Here is a 15,859-nt window from a genome sequence, read left to right as displayed (position 1 = left end):
GTTTATGGTTTATTATTACCTATGTAGACATGTAAGAAAACCTGTCAATGGTATAATCTAATTAGTCATGTGACTATTGAAATATAAGGAAGGCAGGAGTTTGTAAGTATTTGAGAGTTGGCGATTTTTGGAGTTTGTTGGTTCAATTTGGATTGGGAGTGAATTATTAAATAGTAAAGTCTTTTATAAACAACCAGAGAAAGTGTTTCTCCTCAATTCGCCTCCTGGTCGCTCGTTCAACTGACAAACACCTTCCAAACGAAACCTTCTTTTAATTATCATAAACTACTTACTCCAAGTGTACCAACATGGTAGCAAATCTGCTCATTTACAACCATGCGGGAGGAGGAGAGCTAGACTTAACAAACCAGGCCAGTGTAACTTCATCAGTCATGAAACATGGAGGTTACAAGCAAAGAGGATGTCAGCAGTTTACTTCCAGCGAGACAACATACAGGCAAAGCTGTTACAGTTCAGCTTTTAATTAGCAAAAACAGCAAAGCCCATACCTTGAACTTATTCCATAAAGTTATGTGTTTGCTTCATGCATAATTTCAGGTATGTGATGATGAACCAGGGTCCTGCAGTTCTGCTTGAGGCGGCCTCACATTTGATGTTTGAATCTAGAGAGAGAGCTCATCATGGCTCAGTTTGGGGATTTGCCGATATGAAAAATGCAAGATCTTGATTTTTAAAAAATGTTTTTCCCCTCTCTGGAGGTACATCCTGAAACACAACCATTTTAGATCTTTTACACTGAAGGGCATCGTTTTGGTTGAAGTAAACTATGACTTGATACTGATTCTGTCTGCTCAGATGCAGCTTGTGCAGCATCCATGTACCGTTGTGACTGTCAATAAGATATTAAAGTAGCATTAAAACTAGAAAGTTTCATTACAGCAGAATTTTCATTGCTCTAAGCGTGGCAGTTCCTTTTGATTTGTTAATGCACGTGTAATTTGTTAACTTAGACTGAAGGAAATTCATTTTGAGGCCATCTGCTGTTTGGCTTTCTCCTGTCGGGCTCTGTATGCCAGCTGCTGTGACTATGAATAAACAAGTACACAGATGCAAGAGTCCATATATCTCCCACTGTTCTGTATCTTCTCCAGGTCTCCTTCCTCAGCAAGGACAATCATAAATAACCACTTATTTTTCTTTGCTCCTTCATTCATTGCTAAATATTAGATACATGCTTCTCTCCAGCGTGCTGAGCTCTCAACTCGGTGTCGTGCGAAGGCAAGGCATGACACGCACTGTTTTATTTTTATCCACCTCCCCGAGAGTGGGAGTCGGGCCCATGTAGAAAAGCACTGCCATGCTCTGATTGGCTGCCAAGTCCTCAAGGGTATTCCATGATGTCTGCCGCCAAGTGACCAGCAGTGGATTTACCTGGCTTGCATAGCACACAGCTTCAGGGCTGGATGGACAACTTAAATTATTATTCAGGTATATAGAGTGCAGCAAGAAGTGGTGTGTATGTGTGTGTGTGCAATGTCTGGTCCTTAAACTGATAGCACGGACAATCATATATAACTTATGAATACTGTTTACAGCATCATCTTCTTAAATACAGCGTTTTAAATGTTTGCAGATCATTTTTTAAGGTAAGATAAGATAGGATAGACTTTATTGATCCCACGCCAGGGAAATGAATGAATAGGGGCACCCCATGTATGAAAAGCTGAGTCCCTCCTGAGGCACCCAGGTTTCAGTTCCAGCCTGTGGTACATTGCTGTGTGTCGTTCCCCTTCTCTCTCCCTAATTTCCTGTCTGTCTTCAGCTGTTCGCTCTTGCAAGCCATCCAGAGTTACCATTACCACTCTCGTTACTCCCTCTGGTAGCCCGATCCATCTTATTGGGGAGAGACCTTACGTTCCCCATGATAACAGACGGTACTCATGTTTTGTACCTAAGGTATCATAGTTGATCTTTTGCAACATGATACCAAACCAGTTAAAGCAACTGGTGATTGCTTGTAATTCATGTTGTCCATCATAATTTATACCTCGGTGTATGGACACAGACTGAAGACCATGCAAACTCACTCTCCCTGTGCTTCCTGCACCTGGAGTTGCTTCTCTACAATCTCAGTTTGAGCTCATTCATTCACGTTCTGTACCGCTCCTGGCGCTCTCCATGATAACAGACGGTACGCACGGTGTGTCTTAGATCCAGCTCTGCATCTTCGTCTCCTTCTCCTCACTTCAGCATGGGTCACCGGTCGTTCCACAGAAGGTATGCTAGCACTGCCTAGCACAAACAGCTGTTCTCAAGTGTAAACAAGAGAGCCATGGCTTCTTTTGAATGGGTCACCCAATCATGAAGTAGTCCATATAACAGGAAAAAAAACAAATCACTAATCTCCACTAAAGTCCATGTCTGTCTGTCTGTCTGTCTGTCTGTCTGTCTGTCTATACTAAAAACACAGATCAGCATGGTAACAACTAGAAAGAAAAAGTTCTAATATAAAGATTTTATTTGTTTGTATCTCTTTCATAATGGTGAAAACAGTCTTTTCTATTTACTACCTTTTAGATAGGCTGCTCATTTCAATCACATCCATTCATTATAATTATCTACACTTCTTGTGATATGTCGTAGGGATTTATCAAGTTCGTTCAAGCGTATTTGTTACACATTACTCTTTTAGTCACTGATTGTTTAGGTGGAGAGGTGAGAGAATCCTTAACTAACTCATTTTATGGATACACGGTTCACAAATGGCAGGAGGGAGGCAAAGCCTAATGTGAGCCCAGCTGTGTTGGGCCTTTAACGTGCCGTAAAATTGCATTTTGAGCTCTTAAGAAATGCCTTGATGGAGTTGCCTGCTGACTGTGCTCAGCGGAGTCCTGGCGGTGAGAGTGCAGGTCGTGCAGCAGCAGGTGCTCAGTTCTCTCCGTTAATTAGCCCTCATGTTGCTAACTCACTCCGCAAAGTCTTTGAAGAATCATACTAAGGAGATACTTCATTAAAAACAAAGCTATAATTGGAAACCCACCGCGCAGGAATCCCCTATCTGTGTTACTATTTATTAAGCTGTCTATAAGGTGATTACATAATTGATGGCTCACTCAGTGTGGCTGTATATTATTAACAGGGATATTGTAATGGACTGTTATGAATACCTGCACTGTGTAGAGACGTGCATTGAGGGTCTGAATACTTTGAACTGCTCACCTGTAGGTTTTTTTTTCCTGAGGGCTATCCATAGCTTTTGTCTTTTTGTGGTCAGAGGCTAAGCAAACCAGGTAAGTTCAGTTTAGTGTGGTAGATTAAGGCCGCATTCAGACACAATCAGCCATTCGATGAATTGCTGGTCAGGACACTCAGGACTGGTCTGTGCGGTGGTGGGCGGCTGAAGCTGAACGTAATCACTGTGAAACAATCAGGAAATAACTTTTTATTTCACTCTCATTCACTGTCTCGGTCGTTAGACCACTGTTGCCTCTCTCTTTCTCTCAAACCATCAGACACAAACCACATTATAGCAGCATAAACTGTGAGACAGACACAGAGTTAGAAGCTGGGTACATGAAATAAACAAACCAGAGCACAACAGGTAGAGTATCAGAGTTTAGTCCATGAATCCACCTGGATAGTCTCAGTTTCAGAGATGTTTCAGGCTGACTGTGGAGGGTTTGACTAGTCTGATCATCTGATTGGCGCCCGCAGCATAACGTCAGGATACATTTTCCAAAAAGTTGGACGTGGCTGGCGGTCACTGCCTTTATTTGGGGGTGGAGCACCCCCTGCGGCACACACCAAAACTAAAACTTGCGTTTTAACTGCCATGTCCGATTGTAACAAGACGTAATTATACCATCTACTCTTGTCTCATATCTATCAGCAAATCATTGATCTTTTGTAACATGTTTTACTCAAATAAAAGTGGATAGTTGTTGAAGGATCTTCTGGACCAAGAGGCATGAATCAGCAAGTTGATCTTCAGTTGACGGTTTAATATCAGCGCTGAGGAAACCACAGACAATCTTGTTCAACATAGTTTGGCAAACTCCACATCTGGAAACCCTTTACATTTCTCTGGACCTCCTCCATTGTACCTCTAATCAGGGTCCCCTTTGAACCTGATCCGATACTCATCCTAGGGCTTCAGGAACACCATCAACTTATCTTTGTTTTACCAGATGTGTGCATGTCAAACTGATGAATGAAAACAAACATGCTTTTACACAGGACATAAAACTCTTACCACATACATCTTTGCATAAATGCATCCTTACAGTGGTGCAACACAGCTGGCAAACCTCCTCCATTTCCTCCATCAGCACTGTCAATGGCACAAATTTGCATGTGTAACTACTCTACGCACAATATTGGCACATGTTAATTTCGCTTTAGTTTCCAATGCAGCTACACGAACACAAACATTATAGGTTGTACAAGTCTTGAACAGATGTCTGCTGTCCCATCAGATGTTGCTTTCATCTTAATGGAAGGTAAATGTTCACATGCAGAGGTGCACCAAGACGTTAAAGATGTAACTGCCTTATGTAACATCATAAATTCATCCTCTCTAACCCCTGCTGCAGCTACATAATAGAAAAGAATAACTCTAAAATTACCATGGCCATTTCAGTAAAGCTTTACATAACCATGGTAACCAAAAATCACAAGAAAAACATATTTTTCCAACTGTTCCAATACACTGTAATGTAGGCTTACAAAGAATATGGGATATTACAAATAAAACAGTGCAGACACTGTCACTAATTAACACACAAAGGATCACATTAGAATATTCATTTTGAGGTCCTCCTTTGAGTCCAGGAGATGATCAAGACTTAAATGAGCTGTTCTTAAAACAAGCCCACTGGGTCTTTATTAACACGTTTCCTTGGCTGGTGAGAGCCACATTTGAAGGCGGTCCAGGGTGGATTAGGCTGCTCTCGTCAGAAGACATGTTGTGAATGGTGGACTGCTTTCTCCTGTTATTAAGGTGGCCATTTGCACGAGAGGAGCTCGTAACATGCTGTCCACCTTAATTAGAGTGTGATGGTAATCAATAGGTGCCAGACACTGAGGAAGAAAAAAGCTACATTGAATAGCCTAATTGTCCAAGATGAGATATTTGCACAGACGACCTGGAATGGGAGAAATCATCAAATGTAAAACTTCATCGCTTTCACAGCAACGGGAACATGTGCAATCATGTATATTATGTCATTTAATATCATTTAATTCTAAAGCATTCAACCTTTTTTACGTATTCATGATAAGTAGTCTGCCACACTTGTTTATCAGTTATTAGCTTTGCTTAAGGTTTGTTACTGGCCTGTAGTCAGGCACCTTAAATTATAGTTCAATATCTCGTAGTTAAATGTTGTCCTTCCTTTTATCAACTGAATAAGCTACAGTCGTCCACTGCCCTGTGAACACACCTCTATTACGACCTGAATGAAAAGAGATCTTTGCTGCTTTATCTCTGCCTCTGCTTTGGACTTTACCGTTATGTCGACTGAAGCTGCAATTCATTCGAATCTCATCATAATCTCTAAAATAGTGCTCAGCCTTAATGGCAAAGAGGATGAAAAGCTTATGAGAAGAGGAAATGTTCAGAAATGCAGAGCTAATTCTGAAATGTAATCAAAAATCTGCCTTGTTAATCATTTCTTTTTAGCCTAACAGAAAATGTACTAAATTATTAGAGCCATGAGCGTAACTAAGCCTCCTGCTTCCAGCCCAGTAATTAAATTCACACAAACAAGACCTGGATTTCTATCTGAGGATATTGACAAAAATTGAATACAGCACTCAGTTCAGCCTTTTAAGAATGGAAGAATACTGTAGGTTGGATTGGGACGTTGAGGGACAAACAGGTTCTACTGTGCTACTGAATTTTGGTGCCTTGTCACATTTTGTTCATACTGCACTCTCCCAGATACTAGCTGAGTGTGAGGGAGAAAAAAGGACGTGCTGTCTGTCTCTGAGTTTTGAAGCTTTCAGCAGTGACGGAGAGGCACAGAGAGTGCTGTCTCATGTTGCTTAGTGGTCGAGGAGGATGAATCAGCAGCGAGGATGTTGGATCAGACTCCCTCCATCCTAATATTCTGCTCTGCCATGAGCGCTGACGTGAAGGCACGCTGTGCGAACAGCTATACACGGTCATGATTTTCATTATGGATTAATGTCAAAATTAATAAACGAAATACTCTGAGATGAGTATGTTGTTGTTTTGCGCGGCAGTAGAGTTAAGGAAATAACTTTCTGTAGTCCTTTTTCTGTAATTGCTGCTCTTGTCAGTCTATATTTATGTTTTTTTACATGAAACAATTATTTGGTCAGCTGGCCTGTCTGTCCTACAACTTACCAGATGTTGGCTGTGATGCTGTTTTGTGTTCGCCAACTAAAAATAGAGCAAAGAAGAAGAGATATAGACATTTTTACATTGTTCAGTTGTTTCATTGTGGACTGAAAAGCCGTTGTGAAGCTCAGTGTGGTGGCTCTGGCCGTCGCCTTGTTGGCAGTCCTGCCTCTGCCACCTCCCAGTTAATATAAAATTAAGCAAAGATGGAACGTCGGTAGACCGAATGAAACCTGGGTGCTCAAACAAGCCATCTGTAACAGCAACCACCTGTCAATCAAAGTGACTACGCTGTCAATTATACATAAGTTTAAGCTTTAATATAATTTGAACAGGTGAGTTCTATAAAAATCCACTCTCTTCACAGAACAAAACTGTCTTGTACCAGGCTGTAAATATTTATTTTGTTTATTTCTGCTGTGAAGTTTTAACATGGGGACTTATGGAGGTTGTCTCGTTTTGTAGCCAGCCTCAAGTGGCCGTTTGAGGAACTGCAGAACTGACACTTCTGCATTGGCTTCACTTCACACACACAGAGGTTGCAGCTTGAACGTAACTCCTTATCTAATGATATGCTAATGATATGCTAAGCCAGGCAAGTATTATGAGCTCACCATAGGTAACTAGTTAACCAGGCGTGCTATTGATACAGTGTTACGTTATAGCAGATTTTGTAAAAGTGATTAAACCAAAGACATCACCCTTAATACTTGTTCAGTGCCGCATCTGAGTACCGCATTTACAACAGCTCCATGCAGCACACGAGATTAAACTTAAGACAAGTCGTGATGGGAGATTTAATCACAAATAGAGCATGACTGAATTAGTATAATGTGTAAAAGTAGCCGGTATCCATCTAAAGTAGGACAGCTCTGGAGCTAAGTAAGCTAGATGATGTGTTGATAAATTAGCATGAGATCATAAGCATAATCAGTAGCTGTGCATCAGATCCTGCCTCGCAGATATTGGAACCAAGTGAGGGCACAGACACGTGTAATTAGTCTCCCTGATTAAAACTCACTCTGTAAACAATTGGAGCTGACTGCCCGCTTGAAGAACTGCGAATTAACGACGGATTATGTTTACTGAGTGAGCCTGTGCTCGCTAATTTTCGAGAACTCAGTTACAGTGCTTTTGTTTCACATGAATAATGAATTGAAATTTCACAAATATTTAATAACAACAAATCTGGAATGACAGCTGCACAAAAAAAGATGCATTGGGGTATGTGTAGATGAGCAAGATTTAGGTCTGTTAGAGCCAATAAAATAAAATGTTAGTCAACTCAACAGTAGCAAACACCATCAAGAGGCGGGTCAGTGTCTACTTGCAGATTAGACCTAACTGAAGCACTTTGGATCTGTTCCACTTGAGTTAGAGGGATATAAGATACCGGCTCTCAGCCAACCTTCTGCACTCCTGCTGCTAAATGGATATAAGAAGAGGATGTGATTGATTCCTGCTTGCTTCCCCATTTGCTGTGCTCTAGTCCCCTTTATTAATAAAAACACTGTGGTTTAAAAAAAAAAAAATCAGAAAACCATATCCACGTCTCACCTCTATAAGGGATTAATTCTGCTGTAGTGTGCCTCGTGTCTTTGAAATGACAAATTCATTATTGAATTAACATGAAATTAGTTGGCTGTTTTCCATTTGTCAGTCACATACCGTAACACGCCTCCATAATGAGTTTTCCCCAGAGCAAAGCATCAGATCTAATAGGTGGCACAGGTACACAGTATGAATACTTGTCGTCTTGTTCGTATGTATTCACTGGGAGAGCAGCTTGTCATCGGGTATTATGAAAGGCGATGAATCAGTTGTCCCTTTATTTATGGTAGTGTTTTTATTTTATTTAACCTTTTATTTAATCAGGAACGGTTCCACTGAGATTATAAATCTCTTTCAGGGGAGTCCTGGCTAAGACGGGCAGCAGTACAAGCCATGAATTCAACAATATCAGTTTAAGCTCTAGTTCCTCGAGCGTCCACTTGAGGCTGGCTACAGAACGAGTCAGTCTCCATATGTCCCCATGTTAAAATGTCCAACTTCACAGCAGAAATAAACCTGTTTACAGCCTGGTACAAAAAACTGTTGTGCTGTTACAGTTGGTCTGTTGATCGACCAGGCGTCATTCAACTCACCTCAGGTCTGCCAGGATTGTGGCGGTCAGAGTAACCACACTCTGAGCTTCACAACAGCTCTTCATAAACCTCTGGGTGACGTCATGGATACAACATCCATTCTTTATACTGTCAGTGGTTTCACATTGTCCTGTAAGGATTAGCTTGGACCTCTACATCTCTTCATAAATATTATGCAGTGAATTTACATGTTTTGGGAATGCACATAATGGCAGTAGTAGTAGCAGCAGCAGCAGCAGCACTGTAATTACATCTGGACCTGATGCCTGATGACCTCTTGGTCACCTCCACACTCAGTAATGAGCTCCCTGGGCAGCAGTGACAGCCTTGGCAGAAACCATAACCACCAATCCTGCTGTTACATTCACTGAGTGTGTGAAGTGAGGAAGACAAAGCCTGTTGTTTAATGCATCCTGTCTTTTTGTCTTCTCTTGCAGTTGGAAAGACGTCTCTGATCACACGGTTCATGTATGACAGCTTTGACAACACGTATCAGGTAGGTCACTGTCGATCACATGCTGTCTGTCTTTTCTTCCATAGTGAAACATACAGCTGTATGTACATCAAAGACATAATTAAGGACATTAACTCAACAGAATTACCTATTTTTGTGTGTAAAACGAGGAAGTTACAGCCAACATGGATGTTAAAACAAACACCTTTTGAACTGCGGGCCCTCAGGCGATCACTGTTTCTAACAATGTTCTCCAAAGCAGCCTAATCTCACACTCATCGTCCTAAAAACAGAATATTGCTTATGCAGCTACAGCCCTTATAGAGGTCTTTGCAAGCATCTGGAGACACGCAAAGGACCCTTAAATAAAGCCTGCAGTATTATTGCTTTATAAGCAAGAAGTATCTACGTATATAGTAATAAAAAAGGAATTAAAAATAAATCTCACAAAGCTATTCTGCCCTCTTTTTCATATAGTTTAGTGTGTGTGTGTGTGTGTGTGTGTGTGTGTGTGTGTCTAACTCACGTTCTGTATTGAGGGAATGTACATGGTTATGAGCCTGTGTGACAAAGCTTAAGAAGATTAGCTGCACTGAAACGCACTAAAATAGCATCAATATGAGAACACTGAGCGTGAAGAAAACTTAAGAGGTAACTTCTTTTTTTTTTTGCTAAACTTTAATTAAGAAATACAGTAAAGCTGATAATGTTACCAGTGCACCACTCAAAACAGTGACTTCTTGTCGCTTGCCAGAAGGAAGAATCTCTGCTATTCAGACAAACTGTAGCCTCCAGCTGTCCACTACATATTAATTAACATCAATTTTAATTTAGTTTAATTTTCTACCATTCAGGATTGATCTACACTTTTAATTTCACGAGCAGTTTGCTTGACAATAAACATTATTTTTTATTTAACTTAACTTTAACAGGATGAGGTACGGGCGGTGGGGAAGTGGTTAGCACTAACACCTCATAACAAGAAGGTTCCTGGTTCAAACGAGTTTGCACGGCGCCTCGTGTATCAAGGCTAAAGTCCTTACTGCAGGGATGACATGCAGCAAAAGAACCCAGGTTGGATTTCAGCCTAAATTTCCTGTGTATCTCTCGACCTGTCACTTTTCATTAAAGCAGAAAATGCCCCAAAAAAATCTTTAACACATTTAAAGTCACAAATCCAAGGTTCCAGCTTCCTGTTATTCATGAATTTACTTCTTTTGACTGTTAGACAGGTGAAGCAAATTGCAGACATCATTGTGAGAGATTGTGAACCCCATTTTTCAGCATTTCATTACAGTAGGACAAGTGAGACCTGAACCTCGTCTTATCGGACTCTACAGTATCTCTTTAATTTAAAAACGTTTGTGACTTTTTCTATCGGGGTTAATCGAATTAATGATGTCCTGCAGCCTCCTGGTCTTTCTAAAGCTCGAGACATGCTCCTTATTTTAAATCATCCACGGCGGCCTCTGAGGAGTGCCTCAGTTCTTGATCTAAGCCTGCTTAGATCAAGAACTGAGGCTTAGTCTCTCTCTTGAAAGAGGAAGAGACACAGACGCAAAATATAGATTATAAAGAATTAAATCTGACTCCCTTATCATCAGGAATGTGTTCAAGGAAGACAGAAGATAGATAGATTGTTTCTAGTCTGTTTCTAGAGTTATATTGATCTAAATCATGTTGAACTTTTGAAGAACTGCACATCATGTAGAGCGCTCACTGTATCCTGCTAACCTCCCAAAAAAACATGTCTCCATTCTTCAGCACTCACACGAGCACTGTGCTGTGCCGTAATGGGATTTGGATGGTTCATTGTTTGTGGATTAAATTGTCTGTGTTAGCTCTGCGATGATGCTCTTCCACAGTTGCCGTTGTATCCTCTTATATTTCTACATTCATAAGTCGTGAAAGACTACAGAGCCAGACATTTCACACTGAAATGTCTTTGTGTTGTTAAGCTGCTGAATCTCCATGATGCATAGATGTTTCTTTGAACGTCTCTTTGTCACAAAATGCTGTAGAATGGGCAGAGCAGACTTATAACAGCTTTTTATGCAACGTCTTACCTTATCAGTGTCTCAGTGGTAAAAAAGAGAAATTAATTTGTTCATTGATTCTCATTAAAAACAGGAGTGGTTTGCTGGATGATTAGCTGAAAGTTGAAAGAAGCTATGCCTGTATATTTTTAAAATTCATGATTAGTACTTCTGGATGCTGGGAAATGTTAAGTTGTTTTTAATTCAGAGCTTTCAGGGCACCGGAGAGTTAAAGGAAGAGTGTGGAAAGATTGAGCAGAACAGAAGGTTAGTTTGGCCCACTGATTTGGTCAGCTTCTCAGTTTAATTAAGGCACTTGAAAACTGCCTGATTGCTGCAATTTGCATCAAAAACCGTGTTCCTCTAAATTGTAAACAGCTCCTTCAGCAACAGATTCCCACCATGTAAGAAGAAGCGCTACCACAGGTCCTTCATTCCAACAGCTGTCAGACTCTTAAATACCAGCATGACTTCATGACTTTCTTCTATATATTTCTTATTTATGAGTCATTTCTTATCCACCTGATGGTACAAAAACGAGCTGAATTTCCCCGCTGTGGGATCATTAAAGTCTATCCTATCATATGATGCACATATTTTAAGATTCAGAGAGACTTGCACTTTCCTTTCTAGGGTAAATAAACTTTATGGCCATCATGGAAAAACGTCAATAAATGCTTATAACTCCAGAACTTGTGATCAATCATGTTTTTAAGTTTCCTTTTGTATCAAAGTGACGGACAGTGACAGTTCTCTTAACATCCATAAGTACACTGCTGACTAATGTCAGGGCGCCGACCTGTTCTGCATTGATACAAAACCTTAAGTAATAAATAATAATAGGAGTGACAAAATGTTTCTTCTTCTTCTTAACTATTATGCAATGTGTTATGTGTCTCGTGAGATGAATACCTTCATAAATAAGGCCATGGCTTTAATGCGTGGATAGTGAGTGCGACACAGATAGTTCCCTGCATCATTTGCAGACAGTAGCACACTCATCAGTGCTATTACCTGGAGTGAATGTGGGCGCCTATTGTTGTCTGCAGCCTGTCTCGCTCCAAGGCCACTCCTCTGACTCTCAACATGGATGCAGCTGAATAAATTACGACTTTGAAATCCAACAGCCATCAAAGTCAGCCGCTCTGATTTCTCGACATCCGCCCCGTTGTTGTGATGAAGCCTGAAAAGACAGAGAGCTCTCCCACTGTCTTCACCCCTCGCCTTTTCAGCCATGTCCTGCTTTTGTAAGTGGGCAGGCAGCATGGTAGGCAGACAGATGCCGGACAGATAGCGTCTGCTTATTTAATAATGTCTCCATATGCTGTTTAATGTCAGTCTCCGCCCTTCACTGTTATACTGGCATGTGCATCAAATGGTAACAGCAGCCAGGGAGAGATATGAAACTGCCTCTTCACTCCCTTTTCACAGTCTTGTTTCTTTTTTCTTCATGTTATGGGTGGCATAACCTCTGCTTTGTAGCAATAGATTAAAGCCAAAGCTGTGTGTTTGTATGCTGCCCACTCTGCTCCCCACCCCTTCGTGTCTTAATGCTTCTTCTTTTTCCTCCCTGGCTCGGTGACAGGTAGGGCTGTAAATGATTTTTCTGGTTCATCCCCTGAGACCTTTGAGTATTAATTAAAATGCTGCATGCATTAGCTCAGTTTGAGTGTTTATGCTGCTGCTCAGGAGGGAGGCTCGATTTGCCCGGCGATGGTAGAAAGATGCTATGAATGTGAGCCCGCGGGGGGCATCTGTCCTGATGAGAAGATTTATGAAGTCATGTTCTCCAGGCCTACATACTGAATCACTGCATGTTTTTTGTTTTCATCCACGTCAAGCTTTTAGATAGGAGCAAATCCAGTTCAATCCTTTTGAAGCAGCAGCAGCAGCAGCAGCATATTTAGAGACTGAGGGCCATCAGAAAGATGAAACCGAGCGTGGTAGTGGCTTTAGTCAGCAGGAGGATGACTAAGGCCAGATTTGCTGCCTCTAAAGCAGCAGACTCCCATCGAGCAGCCACCCAGCCGAAAGACACAGAGGCAGGCGTCCTCGCTGCCTGACAGCACATGCTAAAGGGCTCAGAGCCCTCCAGAGGCAAAGTGCTTTTGTCAGCTGTGGTGGAGCTGTCAGTCAGGCCTGGCCACCAGGCTGTGACTGCATCTGTCTGCTCAGATAGTGAGCTGTTTAGTGTAGCAACTGGTGAATCTGATCAGAAATATATAAATGTCAAGCTTTGTGACAATTTGAAGACAATAAAGGTGTAAAAATTTGACTTAGTGATCTTCTTTCTGTAGTTTAAAAATGGTTTTAGTGTATCTAATGTGTATTATCCTATTTGAGTTAATAGTATGCAAATTAAATAATTCATTGATTAGTCAAAAAGTTTAGTTTATCTCTAATTCACTAACAAGGACCACGCCAGTATAGATACAGATTTAGAGGTTTAGTGCATACTGCAGATGATGACCAAGGTGATATACTGTCGGAGGGATGTGGGATGAAGGGATGAGAGTCAAAAGATAAAGTGATGAGTGTCAAGAGATTGAGGGATGATGTGATAGTGGTTGAGTGATGAAGGACTTAGTGATGAGTAATCAGGGTCATAGATGGATGAAGAAGTTTGGAGACGGGCCAGTGTTGGCTGGTGGTGGGAAGACAGGAGGGAACCGGACTCTAAATGGTGGAGCCGTCTCTTCGTCGCTCTGTTGATTAGAGCCCCAGTGGTTTCTTTGTTTGTTTGAATGAAATACAGAGAAGGGAAAGGGAGCGAGAGAGAAAAGAAAGAAAAGGGGATCTGGGGTGGAGGGATGTAAAAACTGAGGGAGTGAACGGATGAGGTGTGCTTCAGTACTTCAGGTGCGGAAATGGGATGAGCTTGGCGTGTTCCTGAACCTCGTTATAAAGTTGTTATTTGTAACTTGATCCTACATTGAATGTCTTTGTGTTTTAAACAAAACAAACATTTTGAAGACGTCGCCTTTGACTGGATAAACCAAACAATGAATTGTTCAAGAGCAGATTATTTAACGATGAATAATTGGCAGTTGCAGCTCTAAAAGAGGAATTAAATGTTAAAGACAACCAATCTAAACTTATTTTAAGACACATCTTATATCTGCATAGCTGAAACAATTAACAATAACTGATTAGTCAATTAAGTGAAAATTGATCTGCAGCGGTTACGATAATTCATTAGTTGTTTGTCAGTTGTCTGAAGACTAAAAAGTTCTTTGAAAAGACGACCGATATATAATAAAAAATAAAATATGATAAGTTACAGCTTCAATCCTTTGTTTGAAGATTGTTTTAACCTAAATGAATATTGTAGTTGGGTTGTATCTTCTCCTAATTCTTTGACACGAGTCAAGTGCATGGACTAATTATGAATCTGCTCATTACTCTGCTTACAAATGTAGCATGCTGTAATTATTATGTTCTACATATGTTATAACCACAGCCTGCTGTCAGACGAAGAAGGCATGATCACAGACTCATTTTTTCCTTGTTGTGCTGGCAAGAAACATCAAATTAATCAGATTTGATGTGTTCACATACTGCTGTCACACACAGCACTGTGAAGAAACGCCAGTATGCTTATCGTGACTCAAGGTCTGTTAGTTCACCAACATCTCTGCCAGATGGAGGACCTTGAAAGTCCTCGTGGGAGCAGCAGTGATGGGGGAAATATTCAGATTATGTACTCACATGAAAGCAGAATGGAAAAAGACATATTCCATGTTCAAAGTCCAGCATTTGTTAATTAAAACACCCAAAAGGCACAGACTCTGAAAAAACATGTATGTGGTAACTGTGGGACATCTATACAACCACATACAAATAAACTAAGACAAAGAATCATTTACAGATCCAGTTTGTTTCTTGACATTGTGTACAAATTGGTATTTTTGGGATTTAGCTCCCCAGTTTCAGAGTGCAATGTTACTGTGGTAAATATGGAGAATATGGAGAGCTGTACACGTGTTATGATATTACTTATGATCAAAAACTAGCAAGTCGACAACTTTCAGCCACACATCAACGACTCATAGAGCCTGGTTACATTGCCTGCTTGTTCAGCTCCAGTTCTGGCACGACACTGTCAGCATTCGCCCAATTTACTTTATTGTCCTTTAGAAAACTCTTTAAAAAAGAGTTGATGCACAGCAGCCAGAGGACATCAGAGGGAAAACCATAAAATATGATCCAGTTTCACCAAAATAAGTCGAATAGTTGGTGGCGTGGCCTGTTCTTCAGACCACAAGGTTACATAGTGCAGAAATGGACATACAGGACGCAGAGTGAGAATCAACAGAGACACTATTGACCTGATTACACATCAATGTAGCAACAAAATGATTTAACATCAGTTATTTTATGGTAGAAAAAGGTTTCACAATGTTGCTTTAATATAATTGTACTAATGCAAATACTGTTTTGTTCAGCAGACCTGCGTAAGTAATATACAGCTCATTCACCCTGACTCGGTCATAATGCTGTTGCTTATATTACGTGTACTCTGTTGTTTGACAGAGTTTTTGGCTACAGCAGTAAATGTTAATGATCCTTAAACAAATGTCTCCTGATGTGGTACTACTGTGGTAATACTGGTCAAAATGTGTGAAAAGATATCTTAAGACCAACATCTTAAAGCAATATTGAAGTTCAAATGTCTAAAATACATTTAAAATCTACAGTGAGTAAAACCCGTCTGATCTGTTAAAAGCATTTTGTGCCTTTGTCCCTGGCAGGATGGTCCACAGGGCTGTGAGAGGTCTGTCTTCTGGCTGTGTGCGCTAGTTAAAAATTTAAAAGGAATATTAATAATTTCTAGTGATCTAATCTGTTCATGTATGGCCGTCTCTGTGGCATTCTATATTTAAAACCGAGCCCAGAAAGA

At 40.7% G+C, this 15,859-nt stretch overlaps 1 protein-coding gene across 2 annotated transcripts in view; it reads left to right on the top strand.

Annotated features, from left to right (window-relative positions):
* Positions 1-15,859, top strand: part of rab6ba (RAB6B, member RAS oncogene family a) — a 51,353-nt gene that overhangs the window by 14,601 nt on the left and 20,893 nt on the right. For both annotated transcript variants that reach the window (XM_019275375.2, XM_010739805.3), the window contains exon 2: positions 8,907-8,965. In XM_019275375.2, coding sequence (XP_019130920.1) covers positions 8,907-8,965 — 59 coding nt within the window. The remainder of the gene's footprint in view (positions 1-8,906; positions 8,966-15,859) is intronic.

Source organism: Larimichthys crocea, chromosome XVII, assembly GCF_000972845.2.
Source record: "Larimichthys crocea isolate SSNF chromosome XVII, L_crocea_2.0, whole genome shotgun sequence".
In the NCBI taxonomy this organism is placed as follows: Eukaryota; Metazoa; Chordata; class Actinopteri; family Sciaenidae; genus Larimichthys; species Larimichthys crocea.
Note: the sequence above shows the minus strand (reverse complement) of the source record. Positions and strands in the feature narration are given on the sequence as shown.